Below are 16,250 nucleotides of genomic sequence, written 5' to 3'. Positions count from 1 at the left end.
AATCCAGTGTTTTTGGAGAACATTATTTTAATAGATAATTTTTTTTTCAAGTCGGTTTCTATTTAACCCATAGTTGGGACCCTAACAGTACTACACCTCCGGGTCAGAGTGGACTTGGGATCAATGGCAATTAAAGGGTGGCTCTATCCCTCCCAAGCCCGCAAGCTGGGGCCTCACCATCGGATATAGTTTAAGGTCATATCCAAGACCCTTACTTGTTTCTTTAGAATGTTCCCTTTTACGTAATGTTTCGTTGAGTTTTTTTTTTCGACGAGGAACCGCTGCATGTCAAATTACTATGAGTTTATTTCTTACACCATTACACACCAATAATCATATACTATTACGGGCGGAGGAGGGGCGCCCGGTTTTGCCCGGTCATAAAATACGCTTAAATATGATATTTTAATTTATCCAGATTTCGTATATATTATTATAGAGTCGTGATTTCAAAAATTAAAAAAAAAGTATTTAGGTGCCATCAGTTAGAATCGAAACCGAAAGAAAAACTGTAACATTCAAAGCTGGTGACGTTACCACTGTACCAACGTGACACGCATATGAACTGATTAAAAATAAAAAATAAAAAAAATGATGAATGTACAAAATATATAACGATTTTATTTTTCAATTTTGACGCATTTTTGACCCCGTAAAAACTATTTTAACCAGCTAAAGACCTACAAAAACGGTCCGTAAAAAAAAAAAATCTAATCATTAATAATAATGAGACCCTTGGCGCTTTGCGACTTTTAGTTTCGGAGGAGATGGAGTTTGAAAATATGGAGAAAGACATACAGACATATAGCCTTTTATATATAAGATAATAATGATATTCGTAAAAGAGGCTACATCAAAAGGAGGTCACTCTCACATTCTTATCTATAGTTACCAGATTGGCCTTTTTAAAGGTAAATTTCGCGAATTTGGCCCTTTTAAAAAACAGGTTTGATCTTCAAAATTGTATTTAGCCTTTTTAAAAGCGTAAGACTAAGGGGGAAAAACGAGCGGAATGTTATATAGATAATTACTGGACCCAACTCTCTTCCTGATCTACATCAATGATCTCCCAAAACACATACTAAAATCTTTCGTTGACATCTATGCTGATGACACGACCATCTATGGCAACACATCAAAGGCCGTAAATGATGATGTTCTCTATGATTCTCTCTCCTCTGATCTTGAGCGCGTGGTACAGTGGGGAAAGAGGTGGCTGGTTACCTTTAATGCATCTAAGACCAAGCTCCTATCTCTACATCATAAACGCTCTGATCCCCATCTGGCATCAATTGAAATGGATGGCTCTCGTCTAAGGGAGGCCCCAGGCTTTGATAAGCTCCTGGGTTTGACCTTTACACCTGATCTTAAATGGAACACATACATCAAGTCTGTGGCCAAGGTCGCTGGGAAAATGGTGGGATCCTTCTACCGCTCCAGAAGATATCTCACTAATGATGCAATTCTCTATCTATATAAGAGTCAAGTACGTCCAAAGATGGAGTACTGCTGCCACATCTGGGCGGGGGCTGCTAAAAACAGCCTATCCTGCCTTGACAGAGTACAAAATAGACTCCGTGGCTTGGTGGGGGATGCCCTTTTCTCTACCCTGCAACCCCTTTCCAACAGAAGAGACGTAGCGAGCCTGTCATTGTTCTATCGTTATTTCCATGGCAGGTGCTCGTCTGAGCTCAATTCTCTGGTCCCCCCTCGCCAATCTTTCTCAAAAAACACCCGACTAGCTGAAACCACCGTCAATAATTTTCCCCACTCCCTATCTGTGCCTAAATCAAAACGTAGATACCATGAACAAAGCTTTTTTCTTAGAACTGCGAGCCTGTGGAACTCTGTTCCGCTTGCCTGTTTCCCTCCTGACTTCAACCTGGATGTCTTCAAGTCCAACACAAACAAATTCCTGATGAACCGCCCCCCCAAGTAATGACACCTTACCAATTCTCCAATACTATTGCTACACTATCCCTTTGATTACTGTACACACAATAACCCTTATCCCTGAGTGGCCATTGGGCCTTGATAAGTGGTAAAGTCCATGTAAAAAAAAATTTAAAAAAATGAATCCTTGTTTATTTTAATTCTGAAATATAATTTAACATGCTGTTTTCTTTAAAGGATGTTTTTGCTGTACGATTACTACAATTTATTTATTTATTTTTTTATTTTTTATTTATTTTTTTTTAAATTTATTTTAAAAATTTGACTATTAAACCATAGCAGAGTTTTTCACCTTTTGTATTTTAGTTTAACTGGTGTCATTTTCTAAACCGGAAGTGATTATTTTAATTCCTTTAAATAAATATGACTGATTCAATCAAACGGAAGTAGGTTTTTATTATTTTTTTTTTCAGTCGTCAGGGTAAAAAGAAAAGTGAGAAGGCAAGTTTATTTTCTATGTTAAAAATCACGATCCCAGGTAACTACAGTGAATGCGAATCTAATTTTATGTAACGTAGAAAAGGTAATATTTTTATTTTTAGTAAAAACCATCGAGTAGGTTTTGGTTCTTATGCAGAGAAGGTACCATGCTAACTTTTTAAAACTATTATTTTAGAGTTAAATTTTACAGTATCTTTTTGTTAAATTGTTACGTGAAAGTACAGAATAGTTACAACCCTCTCTCTTCTCAGTAGGATATATTTTTTTAATAACGTTATTTTTGCACGGTACTGTCTCTTTATTATAAACGTCCGAATAGAGGAAGTTAGTTTTAATTTTAAAGATTTATTTAATCGGATCTCATTTGTTATAAATTTGGCAGTAAATTTTTACTTTCTGTCCACCTTAAAACTCACCTTTTTTAAAATGACGATCTATATAGGTTTTCGGGTATGCTGAAAACTAATATCACATTAAAATTTAGGCCAGACAAGTAGTTTTCTGAATATAAACATTTTTTCGGTGCTAATGCAGAGTGATCCGCACTCTTTTAAATCGTATTTCCACGTTTAAAGTTTTTATTCAACTGTACGGTTAAAGTACAGAATAGGTACAAAACACCCTCCTCATGTTAAGAATGGCTTAAATAATAACGTTATTTGAGCACGGTCACTCTCTGTATGAGTATCTCTTTTTCTAATGTATTACTTACCCTCAATGGCGTTCGCCATTCTTAACATGAGGCGATGTTTTGTAACGCATGCACATTAGTAAATTTTCGTTGGACGCCAGTGAAAACCTAATTGATTACATAGAATAAAGGTCAACAAAACTACTTGTCCGCCCCAAATTAAATGTAGTATTTGTTTTCAACATACTCGAAAAGTTAAAATTCGCCTGTCTAACAATTCAGTACGCAAAGTTAAGATACCGGAAGTGGACTCTGTTTATAGAAATCTGCAAACATTAAACGAAAATACAAAAACCATATAAAAATAACCTAATTTTACAATTCTATAGTCTTAAATTGTCTTTCATAATTTGTTATAAAAAAAACTTTTGGTAAAACTTGCGGAAAACGCTGTTTTACTAGGTGTCAGAAATTTCGTGAAAAATATTGAATTCGACCCCCTGTCTTTCCAAGCTTATAACTACTCGAAAAATGTAATTCAAACCCTTAATTTTTTTAAATTAAAGGGGCAAAGACCAGGGTTTCATTTTAAATTTTTTTTTAAGGCTTTAGACTTTACAGGTAAATTTCTGAACTCTTTTTGTTTTAAATTTGAATATATTTATTGATCTTTTATCTTGAATTTGTGATGTGTAAAACTTTGAGTGAATTGCCTTAATCGACATTTCAAAAAGGGAGGGGGGCGTGAATTATCAAAAACGTTTGTCTAAACTATTATATTCGGTTTATTGGAAGGGTCATAATTTCACATTGACCCTGAAAATATCGTAAAACTAGAATCGATAGAAAAATTGATTTAAAGTTTAAAAATTGAAAAATACTGAACTCGTAAAATTCAATTAATTTTATTAGTTTTTTTTTTTTTTTTTTAAATTTCTATTACTTTTTATAAAGTTTATTTTGGAAGTATAATCCATAAAGAAAATAAACAACCCACTTTTAAAAGAAATTTTTGTGTTAGGGGTGTCGAATTCCTACAAAAATTCTGATACACCTGTTTTACCAGTATAAAAATTGAATGGAAATTTAAATCTCGTTTCGTTCTAATTTTTTTATTAACCTGCACAGACGCCTCCAAAAATTGCAGTATCCGAAAGGATAAAATTTATATACTTTCATTAGAGTAAAGGATCGGTCGAAAATTATGTACTTGTAATTCATATTTTGTATTCTTGCACGTCATAAATAGAAAACGAATAACGCTTTTATACTCTTCGTATTTTTATATATTTTCATAAATATAACTTTTTTTTTTTTTTTTTTTAAAGTCCATTAGTAATGTCGGTATTCGAGTATTCTTACAACGAATATCCCTCCCCCCCCACCTTATGTTAAAAACTGCTTTCGGAATAGACCCCCACCCCACCTTTGTCAGCATACCTGGAGACCTATAAAAGTTGACATGTCGAATGTGAATGAATTTGACCTAAATTTAAATTTGTCCCATTTTTTTAAAACCACTGTAAAACAAAGCGTTCTCGCGTTTTACCCTTGTTTTAAACATTTGTATAAAAATATTAAGATTAAATGGAATTTTGTAATGTATGAAAATTTATAAAATAGTTCGATATTTTAATATTAAAGAAAACAAATTTATCTTTGATAAAAGTAGTTCAATGTGGCTTCGTTTCATGTTTCCTGACTTCTATATTTACATAAACCGAGTCCATTTCCGATGTTTTAAATTTGTGCCCTAAATTTTTAGACATGGCCAGTTTGTCAATTTAATGGTAAATGTTGAGTTGCAGTTAGTAAAAGAAGAAAAAAAGCCTATTTGTCTAACATTTTGCAAAAAGTTTTCAACATGAAAACCGTATTCACTATTTAAGAATTCTTCCTGTTTCATAATATCACTTGAAACCAAAGGAAATGGCAGAAACACTAGAGGATGACCTCCAATCTGTAGTGGAATGGGGACAAATGGATGGTCACATTCAATGCTACCAGCACTAAACTTGTTTCCTTTAATAACTACAAGAAACCTTCTCTACCACCAATAGCAATGGCCAAGATTCATTATCTGAAAGCACTTTCAAACTCCTCGGTCTAACGTTCACAGGAAACATGGGTTGGAACAATTAAATTGAGAGCATTGCCAGGACTGCTGCGAAGGTAGGCTCTCTACCGTGCTAGAAAGCTACTAACGTCCGAAAGTATCCTGCACCTCTATAAGGCAACCATTCGCCCATGTATGGAATACTGTTGTCATATTTGGGCTAGTGCATCTGCTACTTGTCTCTCACTCTAAGACAAGGTTCAAAAGAGTCGCCAACCTGATAGGTCCTAACTGTCATCTAAGCTTCAGCCTCTGTCCCACCGACGAAATGTTGCGTCCCTCTGCTTGTTCTATAAATATTTTAACGGTGAATTCTGACGAACTGCAAGCACTTGTGGTCCCACGACGTGAATACCCTCAACTGACCCGACAAGAAGCTAAATCCTACCCCTACAGTGGAGATACCTAAATGTATGAGAGCTTTCTACTCCAGTAGTTTCTTCCCCAGAACCGCGAGCCTGTGGAACTCTGTTCCGCTTGCCTGTTTCCCTCCCGACTTCAACCTGGATGTCTTCAAGTCCAACACAAACAAATTTTACTCGGACTCCCTGCTTCCCCCAACTGTACTGACTAAATGTATGAGAGCTTTCTACTTCAGTAGTTTCTTCCCCAGAACCGCTAGACTTTGGAATTTTATTCAGACTCCCTGCTTCCCCCAACTGTACTGACATGCAGAAGTTCAAGTGTAACGTGAACCGACATCTTGTTGCCCAACTCCCTACAAAGTACCCCAGTAGCTTATGTCCCTGATAGCCCCTACACCAAAGTGGCAATGTGCCTTGTTTTTAGGGTGAAAATGTAATAGTTTTGGCGGTCTCGAAAGACAGCAAATATAAACTCCAACGTTGTTTTTGCAAATATAAACTATCGTTGCACAGACTTAGGGTTATTAAGGTAATGAGAATGTAATTCTTGGTCAATTCCGAAAAAATACCACGCTGAAAGAATAAGGTTTAGAAATTCGTTATTAACCCGAGTAATTTGTAACTAATCTGTACTTTCACCTAACAATTTGATAAACAAAATATACCGTAAAAGTAAAAAATATGATTTTTGTTTTTAGAATTCCACTTGTTTAAAAATACAGAAAAATTATGTACTAGTGCATTTGACCCTTGCTGAAATGTTATTTAGAAACCATTCTTAACATGAGGAGGGTATTTTGTACCTATTCTGTATTTAAACCTTACAATTTAAGAAAGATATCGAAACTTTTTTCTATTAAAAATAGTGCGGATCAATAAGTACATTAGCACCAAAAATTATGTACTCGTCACGGAACGAAGTCATATTCCAAAAATTACGTAAATCGATCAAGTGTTTGTTATAACTAAGAAAATCAAAATGCATGACTTTCAGTGATTTTACTAAATTATAGTGAAAATAAGGTTGATTTCAGTTTGAAGAATTATCTCTATTTTTATTTCATTGGATTTAATCCTGATCGACAGAACTCCCTACAACTCGCTGAGGCGTCAAATTTGATTTTCTTGAATAAAAAAAAAAAAAAAAAAAAAAAAATCAAATTTTAATATTTCATGTTCGGCCCGTATATCACACGAAATTTTTTGTATTTTTACTTTGAATTGCCACCATAAATGCCAATCTGAATTAGCACTGCAAAAGCAAAAAAAAACAAAAAAAACGCGGTGCCTTTTCTGCATAAGTACCATTTCTTTTGTTTTGACGGACTTCTGCAGGTTAAGGACCTTGCTGAAATAATGCCATTTTTGAACATGGGTACTTCTGCAGAATACGGACAAGGCTGAAATACATTCTTTTACATGAGACAGTTTACAATACATAAGATATTGTAACGATTGAATTTTTGTAAAACTATAAAAATAGCAAGGTCCACAAACTATCTATATCCTATAAATTTGGGTTTTTTGTGTGTTGATATATTAAAAACCTTTTTTCTATTAAAGAAAATACAATTTTCTTACATATGGGTTGTGGAATTGCATTTATCTGCAAAAGATCTAGCGAATTTGAATATATATATATATATATATATATATATATATATATATATATATTTTAAACATTCATTTTAATTCCCTATTAGGTTTGTTTCGGTTGTCTTATGGCATGATCATCTTTAGTTAACTATAACGTAGATTCATGCAGATATTCTACATGATTTATACTTGCATAATATTAGTAAAAACGTTATAGTAAACAACTTTCTATATATTTATGTATGCGAATATTTTAAAAAATTTTGCCTACCAAACTCCTTTGGTTTTTGGTCTAGATATAAAACTTCATATAAGGTATTTGAACCCATGCGAAACTTTATATTAGCGTTTTAGCTGTAGAAAATTGGGGCAAAAGTGAAAATTAAAGAAAATGGAAATTGCCAGCTGAAGGTTGAACGACGGTATTACGAATATGCATGCGTAACTATTAGTTATGCATGCATATTTGTAAACTATTGGTTCATGTTTTAATTTTTAGCTTTGAAAACATGTCTTCATAATAGTCATTAACGTCAAAGGAAAAAGTAAATCGTAAGCTAAACGGTTTGGTTTCGATTCTCGGTTATATTAGGTTCAATAAAAGCAAAATCCGCATAAATCTAAATATATTTAAGTGTATTTTACGACTGGGCAATGCCGGGTGGCCTGTTAATATAATAGATTGCTAGGTGCTAATGCACTTAGTTATCCGCGCTATTTTTTAAATCGTATTTCCAAGTTTATTTTATTTTTTTATTCAATTGTAAGGTTAAAATACAGAATAGGTACAAAACACCCTGCCCATGTTAAGAATGGCTTCTTAAATAACGTTAACGGATCAATAAGTGCATGAGTACCGATTGTTCAACTTCGAATAAATCTGATTTTTTAATATCGATTTTGTAGAAAAAATAAGGAAGCACCAATGCCAAGAAGGGGATGGAGGTCCAAGAAAGTCTATTCTACACTAAGGCCTCTTCGACTCGCCCATTTTACGTTGTTACTGGGGGGGGGGGGCTGGCCTTTTGACATCTATTGAACATGCCTTGGGCTAGTTGGTCATAGGTGCACGCCATTTATCGAGAGAGTTCTGGGAGAGGTGCCAACGTCGTCCGTGCTCTGCAGTGTTCCCCGTCTGCCCAGTAGTTTCTTATATTGCGTCTATTCAGGTTACGTGACGCGGTAGGTTGCTAACGGTATCTCAATGAGCACTTTATCTGTTACCAGTTGGTTGCCGACGTACATGCACCATTCCAAGTCTGGGCGTGATAATGAGGTATGCTGTTGACCGAGGGGGTGGAGCTCTGCGGGTGTCGTTGGTTCCTTTCGGAGCTTGTCCAACAACTCTCCAGAGTCAATGCGTTGTATTTCTGTAATCTAGCTGTTAACTGACTCCCGAGTTGGGGTCGCGAAATAACGATCATTTCGCAACCTTTATACCGGCACCATCTCTGGCCATCCAGTTCAACTCTGTTCGGGATTTTCGACATTTTTAAATAAACAAGGCCGATAGCCATTAGTCGCGTGCTCTCGTGTAATGAATGAATGCGTGAATGTAGGACTGACAAATAATTCTTAAAGATAAACTAAAATGACCGAAAATGGGCTGAAATGACTCAAATAAAAAGTAAATGACTTTAATGCTTAAACAATAACTAGAATCCTTCCAAAACCACTTGAATGATCTGGAGAATGACTTTGAGACTGACTGTAAAGTGGGTGATCATTTTACATTAAATTAATACAGAAAAGTGATTCCCATTTTATACAAGGTTACAAACAAAAGTATAGCATGTAAGAAAAGATACTACACTTTGATCTTGGCCAAAAGGCCAAGAAAAGCGTATTTATTTGCCCCCCCCCCGAGCAAATTAGGTACAAGGCCGATTTTTAATGTGAGGAGTGAAGGGGAAATGGGGACCAACTTCCCGGGGAGTAGGGGAGCTGGATAGTGACAATTGGTATGAAGGGTTGTCCCCACATATGGTCTTTGCTTGCAGTATCTGCCGGAAAAGATACTACACTTTGATCTTGGCCCGAGAGCCAAGAAAAGCTTAAAAAGCTAAGAACAACATCTATTATCTTAACCAAAAAGGCCAAGCACAAACAAGTTTTATGGACAGACCGACGGAGATACTTAGAGTCGCTTGCACGCGACTAAACACTCTATTTATAATAAACGCACCCTTTTCCCTGCCACTAATGTGAAATTCCATGGCAACATGAAAATTTAAAGATCAAGTGTGGCGTTTAGGTGAGTCTAACAGGACCGTTAAACAGTGATATGAGGTTCTTAACTCCATATCTATCAAGGTTGGGTTGTGATTTTTCCATCCTTCGTTACTTCACACTGGTTTTGCTTTCGAGGCTTGAAGTAAGTGGCGTATGTAATATTTGTTATTCGTGTTACTGTTGCCATCTTGAGTGTTATTTTCACATTTCAGCCGAGGTACCCGCTGATCTTCTTCGAATGTATCGTATTTAACCTAGGAGTCTGCACGGCATTTCGAACTGAACCCTTTGTCTGATTCATGGGAATAGCATGTTCTCTTTCCGTCAGCCATGACAGAAAGACATCTTAAACCTTTTTGAATGAAGGGTTTCGTTCGAACTTCAGTACTGACTCCGGGTTGGACAAGATACGGTACATAAGCATCTGTTACCTCGCTGAAACATTTAGAAAACCATTCTTAACATGGGGAGAGGGTTTTGTAACTATTCTGTACTTTTATTTAACAATTTAATAACTAAAAAAATATAGTAAAAATTGTACAGTGTAATCCCGATATGAGACTTCTTACCGGCTCCTACGGTTCCTATATCAGGGTTACACAGTACATTAACACGGGCCTTAATTTGGGACCAGAGAAAATCTGTTTTAATATTAGGGTCTCTAATATCCGGGTTACCGAGTATTTCAATCGGAAATACCATTAAAAAATAGCGCGGTAATATGGATGCGTAAGCATCCTAGATAGATAAGGTCGGAGGTTACATCGGTCGAAATGTGAGTAAAGTACTAAAGAGGAAAACAATAGTTGGAATAATCCAAGTTAATCCACATCTATAAAAAAAAAAAAAAAAAAAACAGGATGTTTTATATCGTCCATGCAGTTTTCAAATTTTAAGGATTAATAATTTGAGTCTTTAGTAATGATTCGCTCAGTTTTTATATCCATTAGTGGTATTGCATACATTTCTTTTATGGCTACTTGTGCAGTTTATGGACTATACTATTTTTGGATAGGATTTTTCAAATTAAATTCATTTTTTACGATATTGTTTATTAAATTATTAAGTCAAGGTGTAGAATAGTTAAAAAGTACCCTTCCTATTTTAAGAATGGTGTTCTATCATTATTAGCAAGCTTCGTAAATTGCAAAATTACCTAAACATCTGTGTTTTCTACTCTGCGAGTCGACATAACCTGAAAAATGTGCTTTTCGGAATACGTATCCATACATTTGTAGTTTTAAGTAATTCCGACTTTAAACGAAGAAAACCGAATCTTGTTCGATTTTTACCGAAATATAAAAAATGAAAAAGGCGCTGTTACTCGCTTTAAAAAAAAATTTCACTTTTGAGTTTATTTTTTAATTAATTTATTTATTTTTTTCATTTTTTTGTTTTGTTAACTTCACGAAATGAATTAGCAGTACTGGTGCATTTTACAAATTGGATTTCTGTAAATATCTGCTTGGGCTCGACCGGCACCTAATACATCCCGTCAGAATATGCCGAACAACAATCAACTCATAAAAGCCGCTAAGAAATTTGATCAAATTGCAAAACGCCAAGAAACCACATTTATCGGGTACTATTTTTCAATAAACAAAAACCTGAGAACAATATAAATTATAACAACCTACCGTCATGAATGTTTTATGTAAATAAGTATAAACAATTTTTTTCTTTTTCACGATGAAAAGCCAAGATAAAATTGTACCTTACACACCAGTAATTTATTTTTTGAGGGGGGGGGGTAGGGGTAGGAGTTAGGACTGGCTCTGGCGCCGGTAATATTTTATCTAGGCTGATTTAAATTTGTGTACGCCATTGTTATGACTGATTAAAATTTAAGAACTATTTTTTCTTTCTATTTATCAAAAGTCGTCTGCTTTGTTTCGTATTGGCTAACCACTTGTCATCACTTTCTGATTGGTTGATCACTGGGATGTTGCATCCTTGTACCTATTTTACAAGCATTTTAATGGAATATGATCTAATGAACTCATAGTTCTTGTGCCCTGCCGACGTACATACCCACGACTAACCCGATCAGCAGAAAATCCCCCTATATTTCGGGAAGCCTTCTACTCTAATAGTTTAATTGACCAGCACTCTATATTCCGGCGGTTTGCGGAAGTTCCTGTTCCGACCCTACTGGACACCTACGAGAAATCCGGTTTGTAATATGCACCAGTAGCGAACTATTTTAGGGTTATGAAATAAAATAAGACCGTTTCGTATTGTACAGAAATATCGATTTTAAATTCATAGGACACGATACTTGTGCACTTTATCTGCTGTGCTATTTTATATTTTTTATTATTTTTTTTAGATCGGACTAGCAAGGGGCGCGCCTGGCTTTGCCCGGGCGTAAAGTATAAATGTAGATAGATGTATAGATATAATTTTATAATGAAAAATGTTTTAAAATACTCAAGCCAAACTTAAATTCGGATTATTAGATTTTTGTATGAAGCACTTTCATCGTTTTTATCTACTTAGAATAAAAGCTAAATATCTTATACAAGCAATATCTACTCTTTACAGTTAAATTCGAAAACTCCAATGATCGGTTAATTAGTTTAGAAGAGAATCCTGTATGTATAATATATAAAGATATACATAACTCTAAAGATTATACGAGAATGATATAACTAAATCTTTTGTTTTTTAGGTGCTGTTAATACGTTTCATCATTAAACTAAATATATCCCACACGAGCGACCCTTACTCTTAACAATTGTTACAAAATTGTTTATGATCGGTTGGTTTTGGGGTGAATTCGATATATAGGCAAAGAAATATTTCATAATCCTAACTAACACTATACCTCATCGTTCAAACTCCTTTGCTTAACATTTACAGGCGAGATGTGTTGAAGACTTTTCCAAAGCTGCTGAAAAATGAGCTCTCTCTACCGTGCTAGAAAACTATTCCCCTACCCCGACAGCATTCTTTATCTCTACAAATCCACTATTCGTTCATGCATGGAATATTGTTGCCACATCTGGGCGGGTAAATCTATCACTAGGCTCTCTGTATCCTTTAAAAATATCCAACCTAATAGGCTATGCTCTATCAACCAAGCTAAAACCTCTGTCCCTTCGCCAGGATGCATCCCTGTGCCTGTTTTAAAGTCCCCTTCGATATGCATTCTCCCGACAAGCAGCAAAATCCCGTATTCATTTTAGGTCTTCAAATGTTGGAAAGCCTTGTACAACAATAATTTCTTCTTTCAAACTGATAAACTTAGGATTTCAATGTTCTGTTTCGGACTGTACTAACATGTCTAAATTTAAATGGAATCTGAACAGACATCTCGCTTTTTATAGTGCTAATGTAGACAGGATTCTGAATATTAGCCACTTTCTCAGTGGCAATTTTCCTTCTGTGTGAATTAGTTAAAATATTCTTGGCCTCTTTTGTAGTCTCCATATTATACTCAAGTAATTTATATATTTTCTTAATTAAAAATTTTTTTTTTTTTTTTTTTTAGGTGCTGCCTGACGTATAAGTTTTATGATGGAGTGGGCGAGCCCTCGAAACCTCGCACGATTAATAATCGACGATCGACTCGATGAAATGAAAACCTTACTAAAAAATTACTCGCCAAAATCGCTGAGAAAAATCGTGTCCAAGAAAGAGCAGTGCAACTCTCTCCTTTTCCTTGCCGTTAAATACAGACGCCTCTCCATCGTGGATTACCTCCTTCGCACTTGCAGGGCTGACCCTAACGATGACGGTCTGGACAATGACGTGAGCTGTCCTTGCCTCGTGTTGGCTGCGGAACAGAACGACATGGAAATCGTTACGGAACTCGTCAGATATGGCGCCGATGTCAACGGCGCTGATATTTATCGTCAAACTGCCTTGTACCAAGCCTCGTCTAACGACAATTATATAATGGTTAGATATTTGATTGCAAACGGAGCCGATGTTAATAAGGTCGACTATAAAGGGACAAGCTGTTTAATGATTGCTTCAACAAATTGGCAGATTATTAACCATCTGATTCAGAATGGAGCTAACCTTAATCTGGCGAACTATAATGGCAAGACTGCTTTAATGTTAGCCGTCAGAACCCAGGACAAGAGTCGAATTTCAATGCTGCTGTCTTTCAGGGTTGACGTTCTGTTTCGAAACGACTACGGCGAGAGCGCTTTATTTTTTGCTATCATGGCAAAACGGTGGGACATCGTCGCGATGCTTAGGTCTGATAACTCTCAGTTTGACACGACAATGGCCGAGGTTTGTGAAATTAAGTGTTGCCATCACTTGATTCGCAGAGAACTGACAGACACCATTCTGCTTTGGAAGAAAGCTATGGCTTTGAGAAGACTGCCAAAATTTGTACCTATTTTCAGCGTCGAATGTCCTTTTGTTATCCCAGACGGGTTCGATTGGGTACAGGACTGCTTCGACTACATAACCGGATGCGCAATTGTGTTTCTCGTATCAAGGTTTGGCTTATTGAATCCATATTCTCTGACCTTTATAAGAGATGCTATCTGCCAGATTGAAGATCTTGATGTCTTTGTTATTCCCTACCGAATTTTTTTGCAGTCGCTCCGAGGCGCAACCAACCGCTTGTTCGAAAAAGCGTTTGCAGATATCTATTTGATGACGTCATATTCTCTACAAGAACTGGGGGACAATTTGGAAGCGATGGATATACTCTTTAAAGTTCTCGTAGAGCATATTGAGAATTTCTTCCAGCGCATAGCCTCGAAATCGGACGATAGTTACCCGCTGGTGTTCCAGATACACTACTACCTACGCCTCTTCATAAACGTCTTGGTAAAGATCCACGATTACTTACCCGAGAGTTTCAATAGTTTCACCGATGGAATCAAAACCATCGTCCAAGCTGATAAGGCAGGCCCACATCAGTTCTCGTTACTCCATCTGTGTGTAAAGTACGAATATCCGGAGTGTATTTCGCATGCTCTTCTGGTATGTGGGGCAGATGCCATGTGCGTTGACGAACGAGGAAAAACTCCAGTACATTATATGGTAGAATCCTTCACCTATAAAAGCAAAGAGATTTTTAAGACATTCTTGAAACATGGTTTCCGCCCCGAAAATTTCAAAGACGGCCGTTGCTTGTGTTGCTCGTTGAGAAAAAGTCGGATGTTGCAATATCCCATAAATTCCATTACGTTGCAATGTCTCGCGGCAGAGGCTGTCAACATACACCATCTCTCTTACGAGAATCGCCTTCCCATGTCATATCAAAACGTCATATATTCTCATTCTAAAACTGACGCGCTTTCTCGTTTTTCAACGCGTTTATAATTAACGTCCAGAGATTTAACTTTTATTATTTTATTTTTATTATTTTTTTTTTTTTTTCGCTAAACTCGAAAAAAATTTCTTTAATCTGTTATTTTGTTTTAAATTACGATTAATTTTAAGCTTTGGAAATTTTTATATACGAAATATTTTCCAGGAGCACTTAACAACTGCAATAATGTAGAACATTTTAAGAGCGGGCTAGGTCAGTCATGTACGCCACAATCACGCTGACACACCGGTTCTCGCCAAATCACCGAAGTTAAGCAACGCTGAGCCTGGTCAATACCAGACGGGTGACCATTTGGGAAGGCTAGGTGCCGTATGTACCTTCTGGGAAGGTTGGGTGTGGGGCCAGCACCCTCACATCGTAAAAGAGAATTGTCGCTACAAAAGCATCAACGAAAGTTGTAGATGGCCTATGATGCCCCTTAGGGGATCAAGGCTATGTTTTAGTTCATAGTCGTGGTACTGGTACAATGACTGGGTACACTAATTAAGCTATTGTGCACTTTATGTTTGGACAATTTTTTTTTTTTTTTTTTTTTAATATGAAATTACAGGATATTTTTTACTCGTTTATCGCCCAAAAAGTTATATCGCCACCTGGACCGCTTAGTTCTTATTAATTGATCATTTAAAAATGTTATAGCATATGTTTCTTGTCTCTTGGTCTTGCAGAATTCCAGTACAAGGATTCATCTAGTCTGGAGTAACCTTGAGGTACCATTACTTGTAGAAGGTGCACCATTCCTCGTATGTTGGCCATGCCGAAGAGATCTTACTTGGGCTGCAAATGTGACGTGATTTTGTTTATTTGGTTAGTGTTTACTTTTAGGACAAATTATACTCACGCTAAGTTGGTTCTGGCAAACTCTCGTACAGAGAGATCTTAGACACTTATCGGCATCAAAGTTCTCTTTAATTCTCCATATCACAAAAACGTGCCAAAGAAAGCGAAAATAAATTTCAAAGTGAATAAAACTTGTTTTAAAAAGTAAATAAAAAAGGATTCCTGCTGGATAATTTGTTTTAACGTTTGAATTAAATACCCTAAGGATACCCATGTTAAAATGTCATTTATTAACAAAGAAAAAATTATTCTGAAAAATCGCAAGATTTCTAAAAAAAAAAAAAAAAAAAAAAAAAAAAAAAAAAAATCAATCAATTGACGTAATTTTTGGAATATATCTTCGTTATTTTTCTGTACTATTTTAAGTGTAATCTCTATTATATAAAGTCATTTTGCGTGAGTTCCTTCTTCATAGGCTCTGCAATTTCGGAACCCATCTTTTGCAATTGTCACACAAAGCTAATTTATGTCTGGCAGTGTTCTTAGATATGTTTTATACAGAAATTAATCTGATAAGTATCGAAAAAAATTCGGCCCTCAAGTCTTTATAAATATAATTTTTGCAAGGGAATATTTACGTTACACCGGCAAGGGAGATAATTTCAGCAGAATATTTTTTACCCCCCCCCCCCCGGAATTATTGACATCTGGAAATATAGCTTAGTGGTAGAGCATTTGACTACAGCTCGAATGATCTCGTGTTCAAGCCCGGGTGTACCTCACCATATATATATATATATATATATATATATAATTTTTTTTTTTTTTTTAATG

General features: G+C 35.8%; 1 protein-coding gene and 1 pseudogene across 3 annotated transcripts; one reads left to right on the top strand and one right to left on the bottom strand.

Moving 5' to 3' along the window:
* The first annotated feature begins 2,282 nt into the window (after window positions 1-2,282).
* On the top strand, window positions 2,283-14,809 carry LOC145246479 (protein fem-1 homolog C-like). 3 transcript variants are annotated; one of them, XM_080108098.1, is made up of 2 exons: window positions 2,283-2,394; window positions 12,828-14,809. In XM_080108098.1, exon 2 carries the CDS (start codon window positions 12,851-12,853, stop codon window positions 14,624-14,626), a length of 1,776 nt encoding a protein of 591 aa, XP_079964224.1. In that variant the 5' UTR covers window positions 2,283-2,394; window positions 12,828-12,850; the 3' UTR covers window positions 14,627-14,809. The 3 variants fall into 3 exon arrangements, with proteins under 3 accessions (XP_079964224.1, XP_079964225.1, XP_079964223.1); XM_080108099.1 differs by having other exon boundaries at window positions 2,354-2,431; XM_080108097.1 differs by having other exon boundaries at window positions 2,356-2,476.
* LOC145246974 (U2 spliceosomal RNA) lies at window positions 8,817-8,947 on the bottom strand (annotated as a pseudogene).
* Window positions 14,810-16,250: the final 1,441 nt, after the last annotated feature.

Source organism: Euprymna scolopes, chromosome 24 (assembly GCF_053919585.1).
Source record: "Euprymna scolopes isolate OS-2025 chromosome 24, ASM5391958v1, whole genome shotgun sequence".
NCBI lineage: Eukaryota > Metazoa > Mollusca > Cephalopoda > Sepiida > Sepiolidae > Euprymna > Euprymna scolopes.
The sequence above is the reverse complement of the archived record's forward strand: the minus strand, read 5'-3'. Positions and strand labels throughout refer to the sequence as shown.

What these genes read in the sequence shown, in the direction of transcription:
- LOC145246479 (XM_080108098.1), top strand. Translation starts at nt 12,851, where the DNA reads ATGATGGAGTGGGCGAGCCCTCGAAACCTCGCACGATTAATAATCGAC.